Raw genomic sequence first — 16,773 nt, 5'->3', positions numbered from 1 at the left:
TCCAACCCAAAGAGATATTCTTTATAAAAGTTAAGACTTGTCCACACCCTCCTAAAACGCCTCGTTTAAACACATCCCCACATGTCTACGTCACTGTGTGGGAAGATTTGCATAACACCGCCCAAATGTTCACACAAAGAAAGAAGGCGTAATTTTGATTCCCGCTGTATTAATGTTGCTGCCATGTCGTGGAGACTCTGTGTGTTTCATTGCGAAAGCGAAACTACTTTGTTTGGCCTTCCAAAAGAGGACACGACTAGAAATCAGTGGTTAACAGAACAGAACAGTCCAACCCAAATATTTGAGTGTGTACAGTGCATTTTATGGAGGACTGTTTCTTGGGAGAGTAGCCTACAATGCGGCTGTGCACAAAAGCTGTTTCAAAAAAGTGGGGCAATTCCAATTTTGAAAGGACGGTCTGGCGCTTCTGACTCACAGCCTGTAAGTACGTTTTCATATTTAAAGAATTTGCTACTGATGATTCAAATATGCGCGATATGATATAAACCTAAAATAAGATTAAACTGATATAATCTTTTTAAGATTAAGTAATTAATAATTAAGATTATGATCAGTAATTATGTCCCCACTGGATGCAACAAATGCCTCGTTTGTAATGGGTTTTTACTGGTTTTGTCTCGTCACGCCGGGAGACTCCATCACAGTATATTAAGGGGTGTAACATTTCCGTCACACGCTTGAGGTATTCAACCAATCACAATGCACTGGATAGCTGGCCAATCAGAGCACACCTCGCTTTTCAAAACAATGAGCTTTGTAAAAATCAACACGTTTCAGAAAGGCAGGGCATAGAGGAGCAACAATAATGTACAGCATGTGGAAAATAATGTGTTTTTTGAACCTTTGCAACATTACACCAAATACACAACATAATGTTCTTTTTAGCAACGTCATATGAACCCTTTAAAATCCTTATTCGCTAAACAGAAACTACTGGAAAATAGTAAGAATCATGGCAATTCAAAAGTGTTGGTTGTCTGATAGAAGAAAGATGTATGTAGGTTTAAACTGACATGAGAGTGAGTAAATGATGACAGATTTTTCATTTTTTAATGAACTTAACTTAACAGGGTCTTTTGTTTTCTGTCAGTGTTGATATCTTATCCTGTATAGCTTGTCCAGAAAGCTCCCCCGCAGTATGCTCTGCTGTCATGTGTGCCTGGACAAGAGTGTGTGTGTGTGCATCCTACAAAGAGCAGTAGTACGGCTGAATGCTCTGTCTGTGGTCTATACGGGATGAATCAGCTTTCCATGCGGATCCTCTGCCAGACACATTAGCATCAATCTGCTGGGAATCTCATCACATGCTTCTTGGCTTTATGATGGCACGCTGCTCATCAGAACCAGCGCTGCTCCACTATCAAAAAGGTTTGAGTCTAGAAACATGCCACATACCCCTGTAGCCGCTCTGTTGAAGAGTCTGTCGTGTTGTGAGCAACAGTTCAAAGGGTACCAAAGCCTGGATATGCCAAAGCCTGGTTGATGGGAAGGTCTGATTGATCTTTATTGCTGAGTGTTATGTGCAGCCACCAACTGTCAATCATTTTTCTCAACCAAAAATTTGTAGTGTACTTGGCTATGAGTTATGAAACATTGAAACATTGACAGTTGTACGCTGTTAACACACTATGAAATGCTCCTGTCATCACCAATAAACAACTACTAATAACTAAGAAAGTAAGTTAATTCAATAAACATTATTTTGCTTTTTGCTGTGTATACGGAAAAGAGGAGCATGATATATAGTCACAAACCTTTGTAGGTTGTAGAATAATATTAAGGTTTATTGGTTTAAGGTTTATTGCACTTATATCTTTTATGTAATGAGGCACCATTAAATATTAAATCTTTGTATTACATACATCGTTACAGTCATTAGTTTATGAGACAAGCATACATAATTTTTTTTTTTGGCTAGGAAACTGACTTGGTTCTATGCATCAGTTGTTGTTTTTTTTGTTTTTGTTTTTTTTGATGTGGATGTTGCACTCAAAAGTAGAGAGAGATGACAGATGAAGTGAATGTGCAGTTTTATATTTTTCTTTACAAATCATTTAGTTTATGTCATAGCACGGCAGAAACATAAAATGCTAGTATGCAATATTTGCCTTCCAGAATTTGACTTTTATACAAAATGACCGCAAGACATATGTTTATTTTTTATTCATTTATTATCAGTTCTTGCTTTCCCTGGGAATCGAACCCATGTCCTTGCCTTTGATAGCACCATGGTCCACTATTTGTGCTCATTTTAGATGTAAACTATATGTTGATCAAACCTAACAGGTATTGACTAAGTTAATGGGGTAATTCTCTGCTGAAAACATGGGTTTTTAATAAAACTTGGCTGTCTATGCTGTAGAAAGGTGAGCAAATTTTTGAGAGAAAACAGGGATTTCTGTGCAGGTGAACACATTGTTCATTTACATAGGCCTGTACCAACAATATAACAATACAAATCTGCAAACTTCAAATGGCCTAAAAGCCACACTTTTATTTCATAGGCTTTTTAAACTGTTATGATCTTTCCTGCAACCATCCTAGCCTATAAATAAAATCTAGATAACTTAATTATTCCAAATGTCTTGCAGCCACCCTCTCTTTCTGTCCCAGACTTGAAGGTCAACACCAGTGAGTCTGCTGACCCACTTTTTGATGCAGCACCAGAAGGAGTGCCTGGCCAATGACTGGAGGCATTCTGCAGAAAACCATATGTTCGAAATTCATAATGCCTGCTGAATCACACCTGGGAAAATTTCTAAAGTGTGATGGATTAGAGAGAATCTGTCACGGTGTCTGGTTTGTGTATCCCTGGGTGTCCACTAGAGGTCTCACTACTCACTTCCCCTAGCGTGAACTACATTTCCCTAGTCTTGTTTGTTTCATCACCAATTGCACTCAGCTGTCCCTGGTCATTAATCATTGCACTGAGCCAATTCCCCGTTAGTATTGTAATCACCTGTCTATAAATACCTGGTTTGTTTGTTACGGAGTCCTTGTTAATGTCACCCTAGTTTTGTGTGTCCTTGCTTTGTTCGTGTTTCTGGTTTTGGACTGATTACCTGGATTTTGACCGTTGCCTGGCTGGATTATGAGTTTTAGATTATCCCAATAAAACACTGCAAATGGATCTACCTGTCTGTGTGCGTGTCGTGACAGAAGGACTCCGTCATGCATAGATCCAGCGGTGTGGGAGTTCGAATCTGTTCCCCAGCCACCTTGGAGGAACGGAGGGGGAGATTCCGGAACTTAACCACCCTTTGCCAAAGGGGTAGTGAGGTGGGTGGCTTGGCGCAGTTGTTTTGGACCATGGCAGTAGGGTTGGTTATAATGATGCAACACTGAAAGACTATTTTAACAATTGTCTGGATTTTGCCTCAATGTATGATGAGCCTAGGGGGGTTTACCCATACCTGCGCCATCGTGCTCAATCTTTCGTATGTGTCTCCATACCGCCCAGCCCAGCGCCACAGCACAGATACCCAGCGCCATTAGTTTATGAGACAAGCATACATAATTTTTTTTTTTTGGCTAGGAAAGATGGCCGCGGAGACAGTATTAAGTCACTTTTTTTGCCAGATTTTTCCAGGGGTATTGACATCACGGCCGCTGAGCCAGCGTGCCCAAGATGGCCACCAGTCAAACAGCACAAGAGGCCGCCAGCCCAGTGCCATTGCACAGGATGGCCGCCAGCTCAATGTGCAGTTTTGGCCGCCAGCCCAGCACCACAGCACAAGATGGTTTCAACGCCTGAGTCTTCCGTCACCAACGCCATCATTTAGTTTCATGTTCATAGCCCGGAGGACGTTCCCGAGCAGAAGGAGGAAATAAAATGCCGTAGGAGGACGTTCCCGAGCAGGCCGCTGCCGTCCAGGAGGACGTTCCCGAGCAGGCCGCTGCCGTCCAGGAGGATTTCCCGCCAGGCCGCTAGGAGGATTGTCGTCCAGACTTTCCCGAGGCGGTATGCCGAAGCGGTGCCCCCGATTTTGTTCCCGATGCCGAGGCGGTGCCCGATGCCATGGAGGTCGAGGCGGTGCCGATTTCCTTATGCCGAGGCGGTGCCCGATTTCGAGGCGGTTGATCAGGACGCGACGGTCTGTGCTTTCCCTGGGAATCGGAACGGTGCCATGTGACCGATGCTGTTCCTCGCCGGTTGTGCCCGAGGCCGAGGCGGTGCCCGATGCAAGCATGCTGTCCGGAGGCCGAGGTATTTCCGGAGGCCGATGCGGTCCCGAGATTTTAGAGGCGGTGCCCGAGATGGTGCCGGAGGCCGAGGCGGTATATGTTCCGAGGCGGTCAAAGATGGTTCCGGAGGCCGAACAGGTATTGACTAAGATGGTTCCGGATGGGGTAATTGTTCTCTGCCGATGAGCCGAAGGCGATGCCCGTGTCCAGGGCCGTTCCCGAGGGGTTTTTAATAAAAGGGCTTCAAATCGGCCCTAAAAGCCACACCCGTTTATTTCATAGGCGGTTTGTAAACTGTTATGATCTTGACCTCCTGCCTCACCATCCTAGGGCCACTATAAATAAAATCTAGCCGTCTGCATAACTTAATTATTCCAAATGTCTTGCAGCCCACCCTCTCTTTCCCTCTGTCCCAGACTTGAAGGTCACCGAGCACCTGGGCTGCCAGTGAGTCTGCTGACCCACTTTTTGATGCAGCACCAGAAGGAGTGCCTGGCCAATGACTGGAGGCATTCTGCAGCACACCATCTGTGTACATGGATAGTTCAAATGTCAGTATGCCTGCTGAATCACACCTGGGAAAATTTCTAAAGTGTGATGGATTAGAGAGAATCGCTTAAAGCATACGTTCAGAGACTACCATGATGCATGACTGAAGATACTCTCATTAATGTAAACTAGCTCTATTTACTTTCTTATATATGTTCCTTTTTGTGCACAATTCATCACTGGATGTTATTTTAAAGATAAAATTATAAATATACTATAATTTGCATCTACTTTTTAAGATCCATGATTTCTCAACAGATAAAATCAAGTTCTGCATTCTTTTTTCTCATTGAACATCCTTTTCAAGTTGGAAATGTGTCATATTATGGAAGTGAAATGGGTTGTGAATGCCAGACAGTTGACTTTAAAACATGCTCTACTTGGATATTTGACTGATATGTGAGGAAAAAATGTGTGAGGATATGGAAGAAAGGTTTATTTGAGCGATTCAAGTTTTGAGTGTGGAAAATATGTGCAACGGGGTTATTTGATTATGTAAATCAGATGTGGGAAAGCCATTGGATGCAGAGAGAAACTATGGGCGGCTGGAACGGGCCGGTTGTGGGGAACAGGCCTTCATCCAAGCCTCTTAATGACAGTCATTGACCCCCTTCTGTCTACGACTTTTTGAGAATAAAGCCACAAAAATGCTTACATTCCTATATTTGTACAGCATAAACAGATGGGAAATTCAAGTTAGTCTGCTGCAAAAGGGAGGATCCTTTACCTGATATCACCAGGAAGCAATCTTTTACACCCTGGAATTTCCTTACACATAAATTCAGACATGAGCCTGAAGGAAGGTTATCTATAATCTTCAGTTGTTTTAACAGTGATGTTCTGGGTTAGATTTTGTATTACCGTTGTCTGTTGCCCTTGCCGTTCATCTGTTCATTCTTTACCGCACTTCTGTGAGTAATCTTAGATTTTCATCTCTGCTGGAAATAACCTTAACTACTTCTGATGATTTGCGAATGTGTGCAGGTGCAGGTACTCAAGTGTAAAATACAGATTCTTTGTGCTTTATGGCCATGAAACACTTCACTCCAACTCACATAATGTAGACTAGTGGATCTTTTCCAAATACAGTATTCATTCATACTTCACATCACACACGTCTTCAAGACCATAGGTGCTCAGTAGGGAACTGGCAAACTTCTTTTCCCAGATAAGGTTACCAAAGTCGAAATCATGCGCACATATGACCGGAAATGTGAAAGTTAGCCATCTGTGACTCATACAAGCCAGATCTGTCAAATTCAATCTTGAGTTTAATCATTGAAAGACATCCAAAAGCTCTCTGTTTTCCAACCTCTGTTGAAGGCCACTATGCAGTTATTCACTTAAGTTCATTATTAGTGGGTCTGCATGATGTTTGAAATCAAAATGTGAAATGAAAAAGCAGAGGAAAGATATGTGCTCATTTTTTCTGGTACAAGTTGGCTAACTTACAACCTTCTTGCTAGTGAATGATTTTCACTTTCATAAATGCCTCATTATTGTGAGCTTAAACAAGCCATTTATATTTTCAAATGTGAAGTTTGTCGTGTAATTTGCAGCTGGCACTGTGCTTCATGATGGGCCACGTACTTCAAGCTTACTTATTCTGCTTTAAAATAGTTTTTGTGGGATTTCAGACTGTGCTAAGCCTAAATTAGTGGGTCTTAGTTTGAATACTGCACTTATCTATGTAGAATTATCACAGTGAATTTGGATGTATATCCCTAGCAGGAGGCAAACAAAAATTGTTTGCAGATCTGATATGTGGTAAAAAAAAAAATAAATAAAAAAAAATAGGATTTGGGAAACATACAACCTTCTAATTTTGAAAGGAAATATTGTAAAAAAATATGAATGCTTTGTGCACAAAATTATCTCAAATTAAGCCATGCGGTCAGGAGGGAACACAATTTTAATTATAGTCTCAGAAAAAAAAACCCCAAATGTTTAGCAAAGAGTCAGTTTCTCCTTTACTTCTGTAATATATTACATCATAGCATCCTGCTGTTCTGTGAATGGCCACTTTGAAGACTGTCTAAGTAGCCTGGGTCTCACTACTGAACTAGAATTGGATCAATATTCACTGGAAAATAGAGCACTCCTAAGCAACTACATGACTGATTTTTTTCTCTCTTCCTCAGTTTCTTTTCTTAAATTTCTCAAGTCTTCAAAGGCATGCAAATACTCCCTGCTGTTTGAAGAGAACAGTACATATTACCCATAAATCCTGCCTAAAGTGTATGACTGCTGCTAAATGAAAAAATATATATGTAGGTGGAACACCTGATTATAGGAGCAATTCATTTGCAATGACAGTGTTTTCCAACTTTTGCCAAAGACAGTGACTTGTTTTCTGAATGTGAGCCCTCTACTGGATGTTTTAAAATTCAGCTCATTTAGGATTGCATGTATATAGATATATATGTATATATTTTTCATCATAATGGCTGTTGTTATATGTTATTAATAATAACTGACCTAGTTTTGACAAGAACTGAGTGCTATAAATTAAACAAATTGACTGTTGATCATGGATGCAGATATAAAATGACTGATTTCAACACCAATACTTTCAACTGGACACACCTGCTTCAAGTATGAAAAAAATATGCATAATCCCAAAATGACTCTCTTTTGATTCTTCACTTTCTTGTCTAAGATGCATATTTCGCACATTTTAAATTCACGCCGCTATATTTGACACGTTTCAATAATTAATGTTAACACCACAGCAAATTAAGTCTGAGACATGATTAATTATTACACTCAAAGGATATGCCTTGTGCTCTTGTGTCATAAGTTGTATTTTAGACTGTAGAAGAAAGACTTAAAGGAATAGTTCATCCAAAAATGAAAATTTGCTGACAATTTAATTCACCCTCAGACCATCCAAGATGTAGATGAGTTTGTTTCTTCATCAGAAGTGAGAACATCAAAACATTGGAGAAAGCAATATTATAGATAGAGAACTCATATTTAGGTTTTAAGTTAAAAAAACATAATAATAGAATTTGTTTATTACAAATACACATCTTTTTACTTCACAAGACATTAAGTGATGGACTGCAGTCTTGTGGATTACTTGTGGATTATAGTGATGTTTTTATTAGTTTTTCATCAGTTTGGACTCTCATTCTGACAGCACCCATTCACTGCAGAGGATTCATTAGTGAGCAAGTGATGTAATGCTAAATTTCTCCAAATCCATTACAATTGTGAAACAAACTCCTTTACATCTTGGATGGCCTGGGGGTGAGTATTTCAGCAAATATTCATTTTTGGGTGAACTATTCCTTTAAATACACCTGTGAATTTATTTTAACTGTAAAAAAAAAAAATATATATATATATGATGACTTGTATATTTTCCAGTTCATGCTAGTGTGACATTAGCTGATTTAATGTTACTATATCAATTTACTAAAATCTGCTTTGAACCTTGAAATATACTGATAAGCATCATGATAACAGAGGTGGCAAAACTGAAGTCCACGTGATACATTTATGTTCATTCTGAGTGGCATTGCCATAAACCATGACAATAATAAACAGTGCAAAGTGTGCAATAAACATAAAATGCAACATGAACTCCCATCGTGAAAAATATAAACAAATATAACATAAGAAATATGAATCTTGATATTCTCGATTGCACACCTTTTAAAAAGGGTCAGATCAATAGAAGAGCACATATTTTCCGTATTTAAAATGTCTTTAATTCTGTTAATGGTGTTAGGGACGTCAAAAGTCAATTTGGTTGATTTATTTATATGGAAAGCACCACCAAAGATTATTCTTCAAAATGTTTTACTTGACTAAAAATTTTCATCTTATGCAAGAAAAGGGAATCACACATTTTGTAAACATTTCAAAATGCGTGCAATAGAGGGTTAAGTCAGACCGTGTGTATGTGTATACATACCCAGGAGGAGGGGTTGCGCGCACGCGCACTGGAGCCAACTAACCACACGCGGCTCAATCACGACATTTATTCGGCGTCCACTATGCATCATCTCAACACTCTCGGTATAAGGACGCCCAAATACAGTCGAGTGAACTGTAAATACTGTATGTGTACCATCCACTCTAGCCTACAGGATTCTCTCCGCAAATAACATGGGTTAAGAGGAGGATGTCTGGATAATTCATTTCAACTCTTTGCAAGGATGGGGACTCGGATATTGTTTTTTGGCAGAGGCATTTTGACAAAGACGAAGAGAGAAATCAAAGAAGGGCTTTAATATCATCCCTCTATTCTTTAATTTCCTTTCATTCTTTTCTGTTTTGAGAGATGATCGCAGAGTTGGTGTGCAGCGCCGTGGCACTGCTCCTGTATGTCAACACACTGGACGCTGATTTCTGCTACGATGACAGGTATGCCAGTGAATGAACCTGATACATCTGCACGTTCTGGATCGTCGTAGTGAGTTCACCGGTTTCATAGCAACCGGAGAACGTTGAGCCGAATAGTAGCGGCGGCTTTTGTTCTTTTGATGCTGTTACATGTTGCGACAGCGCAGGGAATGGCGGCGCGAGCATGACAACTGTCAGCAGATAAACACAGCCAGTCGTGCAAGTTTGAAACATAAAGTCTTTTGTTTTTGTTTTTGGAATGCACTCAAGGACGCGGATCACGTGCTATGTATTTGTGATTGTCGGGAAAGTGATGATGCCTAAGAATATCACACTCTGCTGGTTAATTTACAACAGGGAATTGTAAACCCGGGGGAACTGACCGTGTTTGAGTTTGGTAATTTAGAATTAGAGTCAGATGGTGATATTTAGGAATGGGAATTGTGTTCCAGTTCCATCTATGGTGGTCTGAGTACTTTTTTAGAAAGAAATGTTTGGATTATTGTTGCATGCATTTACTGCCCTCAGCAGTCTGTTGCCAAAATGACTGTAAATAATTTAAACTCTAAAAATAATCATATTTCTACAAAACAGACACAGGCTGACACATATAACATTAAAAGGTGTTAACACAAACTTTTACTGGCTTTTTAAAACCTTTTTTTATAAGAGATCCAAGAACTAAACGTAGGCTATATTAAATAATACTAAAACAAAATATTTCAAGAATAGAATATTCATGCAAGACTCATATGTATGCTTATTTGCACATTTTCTTGCTAAAACCTGATTGAAGTCTCACAAACCTTAAGCACAGTATTGGTTCATCTTGAATGGGACATTACGAACGTAATTTGCGGCTCAAGTGAGTCAGATCATTTCAAAAACCACTCTGACTGATTCATATGTTTTTTTATTCCATGTAAACAACCGACTCATTAGAAAGTTATTCACTGGGGAATCGGACTGCACCGGTCGCGTTGTATCATTTTGATCCACTAAAGAGAACCAGATCATAGGAATAATTTGTTCTGGAATCGGAGAGTACCAGTCGCACTGTATGAGAGAAACCGACTCATAACTCGAATGCCATGAAAATATCATGAATCTCTGCTGCCAGCCTTAGTAATATTCAAATACGCATTGTAAAACAAATATCTCATCTCCTGATCCAGCCAAAAATGCTGAGTTATTTCAAGCCAACTTTGGGTCAAATATGGACTAACTCAGCTGTTGTTTAACCCAACAGCTGGGTTACTCCATATTTGACCCAATAACAGCTGAGTAAGTCTTTATATTATTTATTTATTTATATATATTCAACCCAAAGTTGGGTTTAAACAACCCAGCATTTTTTTTAGAGTGGACAGCAAAGACACACGTCCATCAACTCTCTCACAGACAGAACGGTAGCTTTTCATAATCTTTTTACCCCTCCACCCCGTGGGGATGACAAATTTATTTTCCTAAGTGGCGTTAGGGCACGTTATAATAACATTAACGGAAACTAGATCTGCACGACAGTTACGCGCCGTTGAGAAGCAATAATCCAGAGAGCAAGAGAGCGACGAGCTCATGCACTATCGCCAGCTGTGAAATGAATGTATATCCAGGGTTAGAATCCTGCATCTACAGTCACTCATTTATTTAATTAGATGCCTACTGACATTCTTATGCTATAAAAACCATATAGGCTTAACATGTTTTTCTTTCTTACCATACTTGACTATCTCAGAAATGTGTGGAATCTTAAAGATGGGGTTTATCATTTTTCTCAGGTAGTCGAGACATGCATTTCTCTGTCATTTTCCTCATAGCATAGCTATTAGAGCGAGTATGAATTCTCTGGGCAATAATACCAAATTTCCATTTACTACAGGTTTTACAAATTGTGCATTGTATTGGTTTTGTTGGGTAAGCTGCAGTCTGAGTAGATTTGTCAAGCACTGCCTTCTGTTTTTCAAATGCCTCATGTTTGTAATTAGTAGCAGACATCATTTAAAAACAGAAATGACATTTTGTCTCATGGCGTTCCCTGAGGTGGAAGGAGTGCAGAAACAAGTGTCAGGCCAGTCCTGGGCAGTGTTACGCCTTCTGTGCTAGTTATCATTTAATTTGCCTTGAGAAAGAGCAGATGTGACAAGGTGGGGAAAGAGAAGCTTTTTTTTTTGGAATCCTGATATCACACGTGTAAAAGAGAACCGTCTCTTAAATCACTGCACTGACCTCTGTTATTCAAACCAAAGGCTTGAGAGGACCAAGGTTGGTAACATTTAAGAGAGCACTATCAGATATCCCGGGTCGTATAAGGGCTTTATTAAAAACGGGAGGTTGGCATTTGATTTTGGCGCATAATAAAAGCATTGAGGAATGGGGGTTATGCTTTTTAATGTGAAGACAGGAAACAGAGCACTTAGCAAAGTGGTTCTGCACATATATATTGCAACCAGAGTAATGCACAAAACATTCGCTTCAAAATGCTGGCTTAAATGCTACCAAAAATGAAAAATGTGAAATTTTAATGGCAAAGGCATCCTGAATTATACATCAACATTACATTGTATGTCTGGATTGCCTAGTCGCTTTTTAAGCATGACATTCAGTTCCTTTTTCAGGCCACTCACGGCTGTTTTGTGTGGGAAAAATTTGTTAAGGATTATAACAGAATTCTAAGTGAAAAAACATATTCCCAATTTAAATTAGTTGCCTTTTAAAAGTGCATCTGCATCTTTTGTGGTTTTTAACATGATGCACTGCTAAATCAATTGCCCCTCTAATAATACAAGAAGTAACTATTACTATACATTTGCTATCTCATCATTTTAAACACTTCGGCTGCTTCCTCCTCTGTAATCCGTGTATCGTTTGTGCTGTTGTGACACACCATCACTCAGGTCTCGCTCAGTAAGCTCGACTTTAGTGCTGTGTGTCTAACTTTCCCTAGGGACCTCTCTGTATCTGCTCTCCATCTCCAAATCACACTCGACCCTGACACCTGCGCTACAGAGTGGAGACCATAACTTGTGGAGCTCATGTCTGTGATGCTGTAATCCACACACCCAGAGCTGAGATGGAGAAAAGAGTGGATAGATGCCAGGGCTGAGTTATGGCCTCATCTCTGTGGCCTGCTGTGAACCTGTCCAGAAGCCTGATAGATGAGCTCGCATGAGGAATCATCGTCATTCACCTGAAATTGAGGGCAAACCCATTGCCGTTTCAAGTTCTCACAGGCTGTATTTATTTGGGGTTTGTGGTTTTGGAAAGAGAAGGCTTTGAATCGGATATATGGGTTCCTAAAATGGCTAATTTTTCTTTTTTCCTTTCTCATGTCCAGTAGAATCAGATTTTGAGTACTTCCTCCACAAGTACTTATAAAAACAGCATGAAATGGCATTTGCAAAGCATTCATATTCCATAATGTGACAGTTTTCAGACCGTAGAAGAATATGACGCTGAAAATAATGCAATATGAGATTTGTTTGGACCGTGAAAAGTCGACCATGGTGGACTATGAGAGTATTGGTTAATAATATTTTTTTTTCCATTTCTGTGGAACCCTGGCTATGTAAGGAGAAATTATAAAATATTTATGTACATTTTGTGGATATGGAAACAAGGAGGGTTTGAATTGGATGAATAGGTATCCTTTTTAATTTTAAATAAATTTTTGATGTCAAATAGCATTAAGTACAGGTTTTGAGTACTTGAAGTATTCTGCATAATGCATTTGATATCACTTCACAAATGAAAAATAAAATTTGAATACATTATATATTTGTTTGTAATAATGCATAAAAATTATATAAAAACTATCAATAAGAATGACTATATATATATATATATATATATTACTTTGTCATGTTACTTAATTGTATTATAATATATATATATATATATATATATATATATATATATTACTTTAAGTCATGTTACTTAATTGTATTATACTATATCCACATATCATATTTTTCATATTGTTCTATTTTTTGTACTCGAGTTATGCTGCTTTCTTCTAAATCTTCATATTTATATACATGTATGTGTGTGTGTGTGTGTGTGTGTGTAATTTTATATATTTTTAACTAGTTCTTATAATATAGTTAAAAAAGCCTATCTCTCTCTCTCTCTCTCTCTCTCTCTCTCTCTCTATCTCTCTCTCTCTCTCTCTCTCTCTCTCTCTCTCTCTCTATATATATATATATATATTACAGAAGTAAATAGGTTGTGAACATTTCATTTTGCTTTTAAGAATTTGAATACTCTCAATTTTTATTTTCTTTATTGTCCTAAACTGTGTGTTTCTCAAGTACTTTTAGCTGTAAGAACTGAATGTCATATTAAACCTCCCCACTGACTCTTCTCCATTAAGCAATTTTCCGAGTGGTTCTGTTAGTAGTTTAGTTTCCAAGCCTGTTTAGCTGAAGTTGCAGAGATGAGCTGGTGTGCGCTTTAAATAGCCTGCGCTGTTGGTTTGGGTTTTGTGGTGCTGTCTGGCTCTGTTCTCCTCAGGCTCTGCTGGAGTGTCCACCCTGTGGATCCGACCGTGCGCTTTGGCTCTGTGGTGATGTCGAGAGCTAAGGGCGGCAACCCAGACTTGGAGCATCTCTTTCCTCAATCCGTCCATCTACTGGTACCCTGTAATTATCTCAGAGAAAGAAAAATTAGAGCGAGAGTAACTCTATGGCTCGCACCACCCCTACACGGCCCCCTTTTAATCCTCCAACAGCTTAGTCCAGATGGTCATGTTTGCAAGGCAAATTATTTATTTTTTATATGTTTTGTCCCTCCTCTTCTGTAAGATTCATGGGGAGTGTGAAGTAGACATCAGCGTTCCAGATGACTGTAGTTATGCCATTGACTCAAAGAGTCTCTTGAGACAAGGCGCTCGTATCATTGCCGTATTGTGGTCAAGTGTAATGTGTCTATCCATACTTCAGCCAGACAACATAGAGACTCTTTGTTCGTTAGTCTGTTGTGTTTTCTGCATCGCTCTTTATTAATAAGAGCAATGTGTTAACTGGCGAGACTTGTAAATGGCTGACTTTATACTTAGATCTTTTGTCACAGTTTTTGGGACAAGATTAAAAACTGAGGCGCATCAATTTTTATGCACAGACAATGCAAAACTTCTCCAAGTGTATGCCAGTGGCCTGTGAGTTTAAGAGACTTCAAGCTGTGGGTTAAGTCATATAACTTAAGGGAGTATTTTGGCACATCCAGAATGGGGAAAATGTATTGCCTCATCTTTTGGTTTGAGTGGAGATGTCATAAAATAAAGCACCAGATTGAACTGCCACCTGTGCAATTTCAGTTAATGCTGCTTTTGAAACAGCTGCATTCACTTTACAGCATTATAAATGCTTTTTTTGCTCTAAGTTCATAATGGCGTGACAGTAGTCTGTCATTGCTTGGGTGTATAGATGGAATCAGAGCCCAAAATGAACATGATCTTAGTGGCAAATGCTAGGTAAATTGGCTTTGGCGAGTCAATTTGTAACTGTAACCAGTTGGCTGGTAACTTTATTAGGAAATGCAGCGTTAAGGAGTATAAATCGAATTGTACAAACTCAGTGTAAGTGACATGCGTGAATCGACTGTGATGTACAGCCTCCTAAAGAAAAAATCTGTTGTGACGCATGTGTTTCATGAGAACCTCAGTGGAATTTTTATTTTGTATTTCTATAGATTTTTCTCTAGAACATGTATGGTATTATGAGTGTCACAAATATGCAAAGGAGAAAACCGCTAAATATGATATATTTAGATATAAAATTATACATTTTATTAATTTAAATAATGTCAAAAACAATTAAATTAGTCAATAGACTTTAAAACAGTTTTCAGGAACAACTGGATTTGCAAAGGATTGTGGACTGTTAATAGTTGTGGAACGTATAGACGTTTTTGCTCCTTAGAGGCTCCTGTTGGGTCAGTCTCTCTGTGACGTATTCTAACCCCTGAGTTCTGGGTCAGCGGCCTTCCGACAAACCACAAACACTATTAAACACAACCCGCTCTACTGTAGTTGGCGTATGTGTGTGGGGTTTTGGTGTCTCCCACCGAGTAATCTGACTAACAATTACTATGGCCATGACCTCGTAAGGTGAACTTTCTCAAGGCTGTAACCTCAGACCAACCATTTCTCCAATTTACTGCAGTCCTGCTGTGTCCGGGGTTTAAACTGAGTGCAAAACACCATTCTTTATGTCTCTGACAGAAATATCAATGCAGTAGTACTGTACATTCTGAAATGTTCTGTAAAGATGCTTAGTCTAAAAATTAGGACTGGTTATCACCAACTATCTCAAACAAATAACCAAAATATAAAAAAAAACACCAAAAAAAACAAGCTAATAAATCACATTAACAAATAAAATCATCTAAAATATAATAATTAAAAAGAATAGTAAAAATATTTCACAATATTACTGCTTTTGATGTATTTTGGATCAAATGAATGCAGGCTTGGTGAGCAGAAGAAAAATCTTACTGTTCAAAAACTTTTGACTTGTAAAAAGTGTAAAAAATAAATAAAAAATACATACATACATACATATGTAATGTATTTATGATGTTTGACAAAGTGCTATATTTTGAAAAGGGAACAGCTATGCAAATAATTTTCTAAAACTTATTCATCCTTTACAATGGCAACATTATATTATATTATATTATTAATTCAAAATTAAAAAATATATTTAAATATAAACATCTAAATCTTAAAAAAAATTATAAATAATAATCAAAAAACATTAAAAAATAAAATTTAACAATAAACTTAAACATTCAGAAGAAATATAATTAGCTAATGCATCAACACAATATAAACTTATAAAAAGCTATATATATATATATATATATATATTATATATATATATATAAATAATGCTATATATGTAATTGATAATTCTTTATCAGTTTCTTTAGAAAATAATATTTATGTATATTTTAATATAATATAATTAATAATAATATATGTAATTGATAATTCTTTATCAGTTTCTTTAGAAAATAATATTATGTATTATATTTAGAAGAGCTACTAAACATCAGATCAAAGCTCTTCCTTTTTAATAGCTTAAACTAAGAAGTATGCTTTAATCATTTGCAGATTACTGCTTTATGGACATCAGACATTGGAGCAAACTATTATCATCATATTTACTGTAAGTGCATTATTTTTACTTCAATAAAATACTCAAATCATGCAGGTGCCTCTTGATAACCATGTCCGTTGTCCAGATGGCGTCTAGACTGAAATCTCGGGATTGGGAGCAAGCCGAGGTTTTTCCCTTCTCTTCTCAATCGTTTGGTAAGCAGAGGGGGCCTCTCTCTCTCCCTCCCTCTCCCTCCAGCTTTATTGCTGAAGTGAAGTGCTGTCAGAACAGACTGAGATTGGATGGCCGTCATTCCACTCTATTGGCTCTCTGAGGGAGCAGATTCTTTCTGTGATTGCCAGGGCAGATGATTGTCATTTGTGATTTGTGGGCCGAAATGAACTGCAGGCCAGAGCGGCCTGACCCATCACTGCCCATGGGGCTCCAAAATGGGCTGTTGGTCATAGCTGATGTCCTTTCAGGCAGTCCTTCCTGACAGGCCGTAATCAGCGCTGAAAGAGGGAGGCCATATGTACAGCAGCTTTACTGCACAGTAGAAGACAGCAGT

The 16,773-nt window shown here is 38.4% G+C and overlaps 1 protein-coding gene across 1 annotated transcript in view; it reads left to right on the top strand.

The window, feature by feature from the left end:
- The first annotated feature begins 8,688 nt into the window (after positions 1 to 8,688).
- The window catches only part of LOC109109652 (protein O-mannosyl-transferase TMTC2-like), a 96,764-nt gene continuing 88,679 nt past the window's right edge, over positions 8,689 to 16,773 (top strand). Inside the window, exon 1 of the mRNA XM_042775519.1 lies at positions 8,689 to 9,129. Coding sequence (XP_042631453.1) covers positions 9,047 to 9,129 — 83 coding nt within the window. The 5' untranslated portion in view covers positions 8,689 to 9,046. The remainder of the gene's footprint in view (positions 9,130 to 16,773) is intronic.

This window comes from Cyprinus carpio, chromosome A18 (assembly GCF_018340385.1).
Source record: "Cyprinus carpio isolate SPL01 chromosome A18, ASM1834038v1, whole genome shotgun sequence".
NCBI lineage: Eukaryota > Metazoa > Chordata > Actinopteri > Cypriniformes > Cyprinidae > Cyprinus > Cyprinus carpio.
This window is presented reverse-complemented; position numbering and strand designations above follow the sequence as displayed.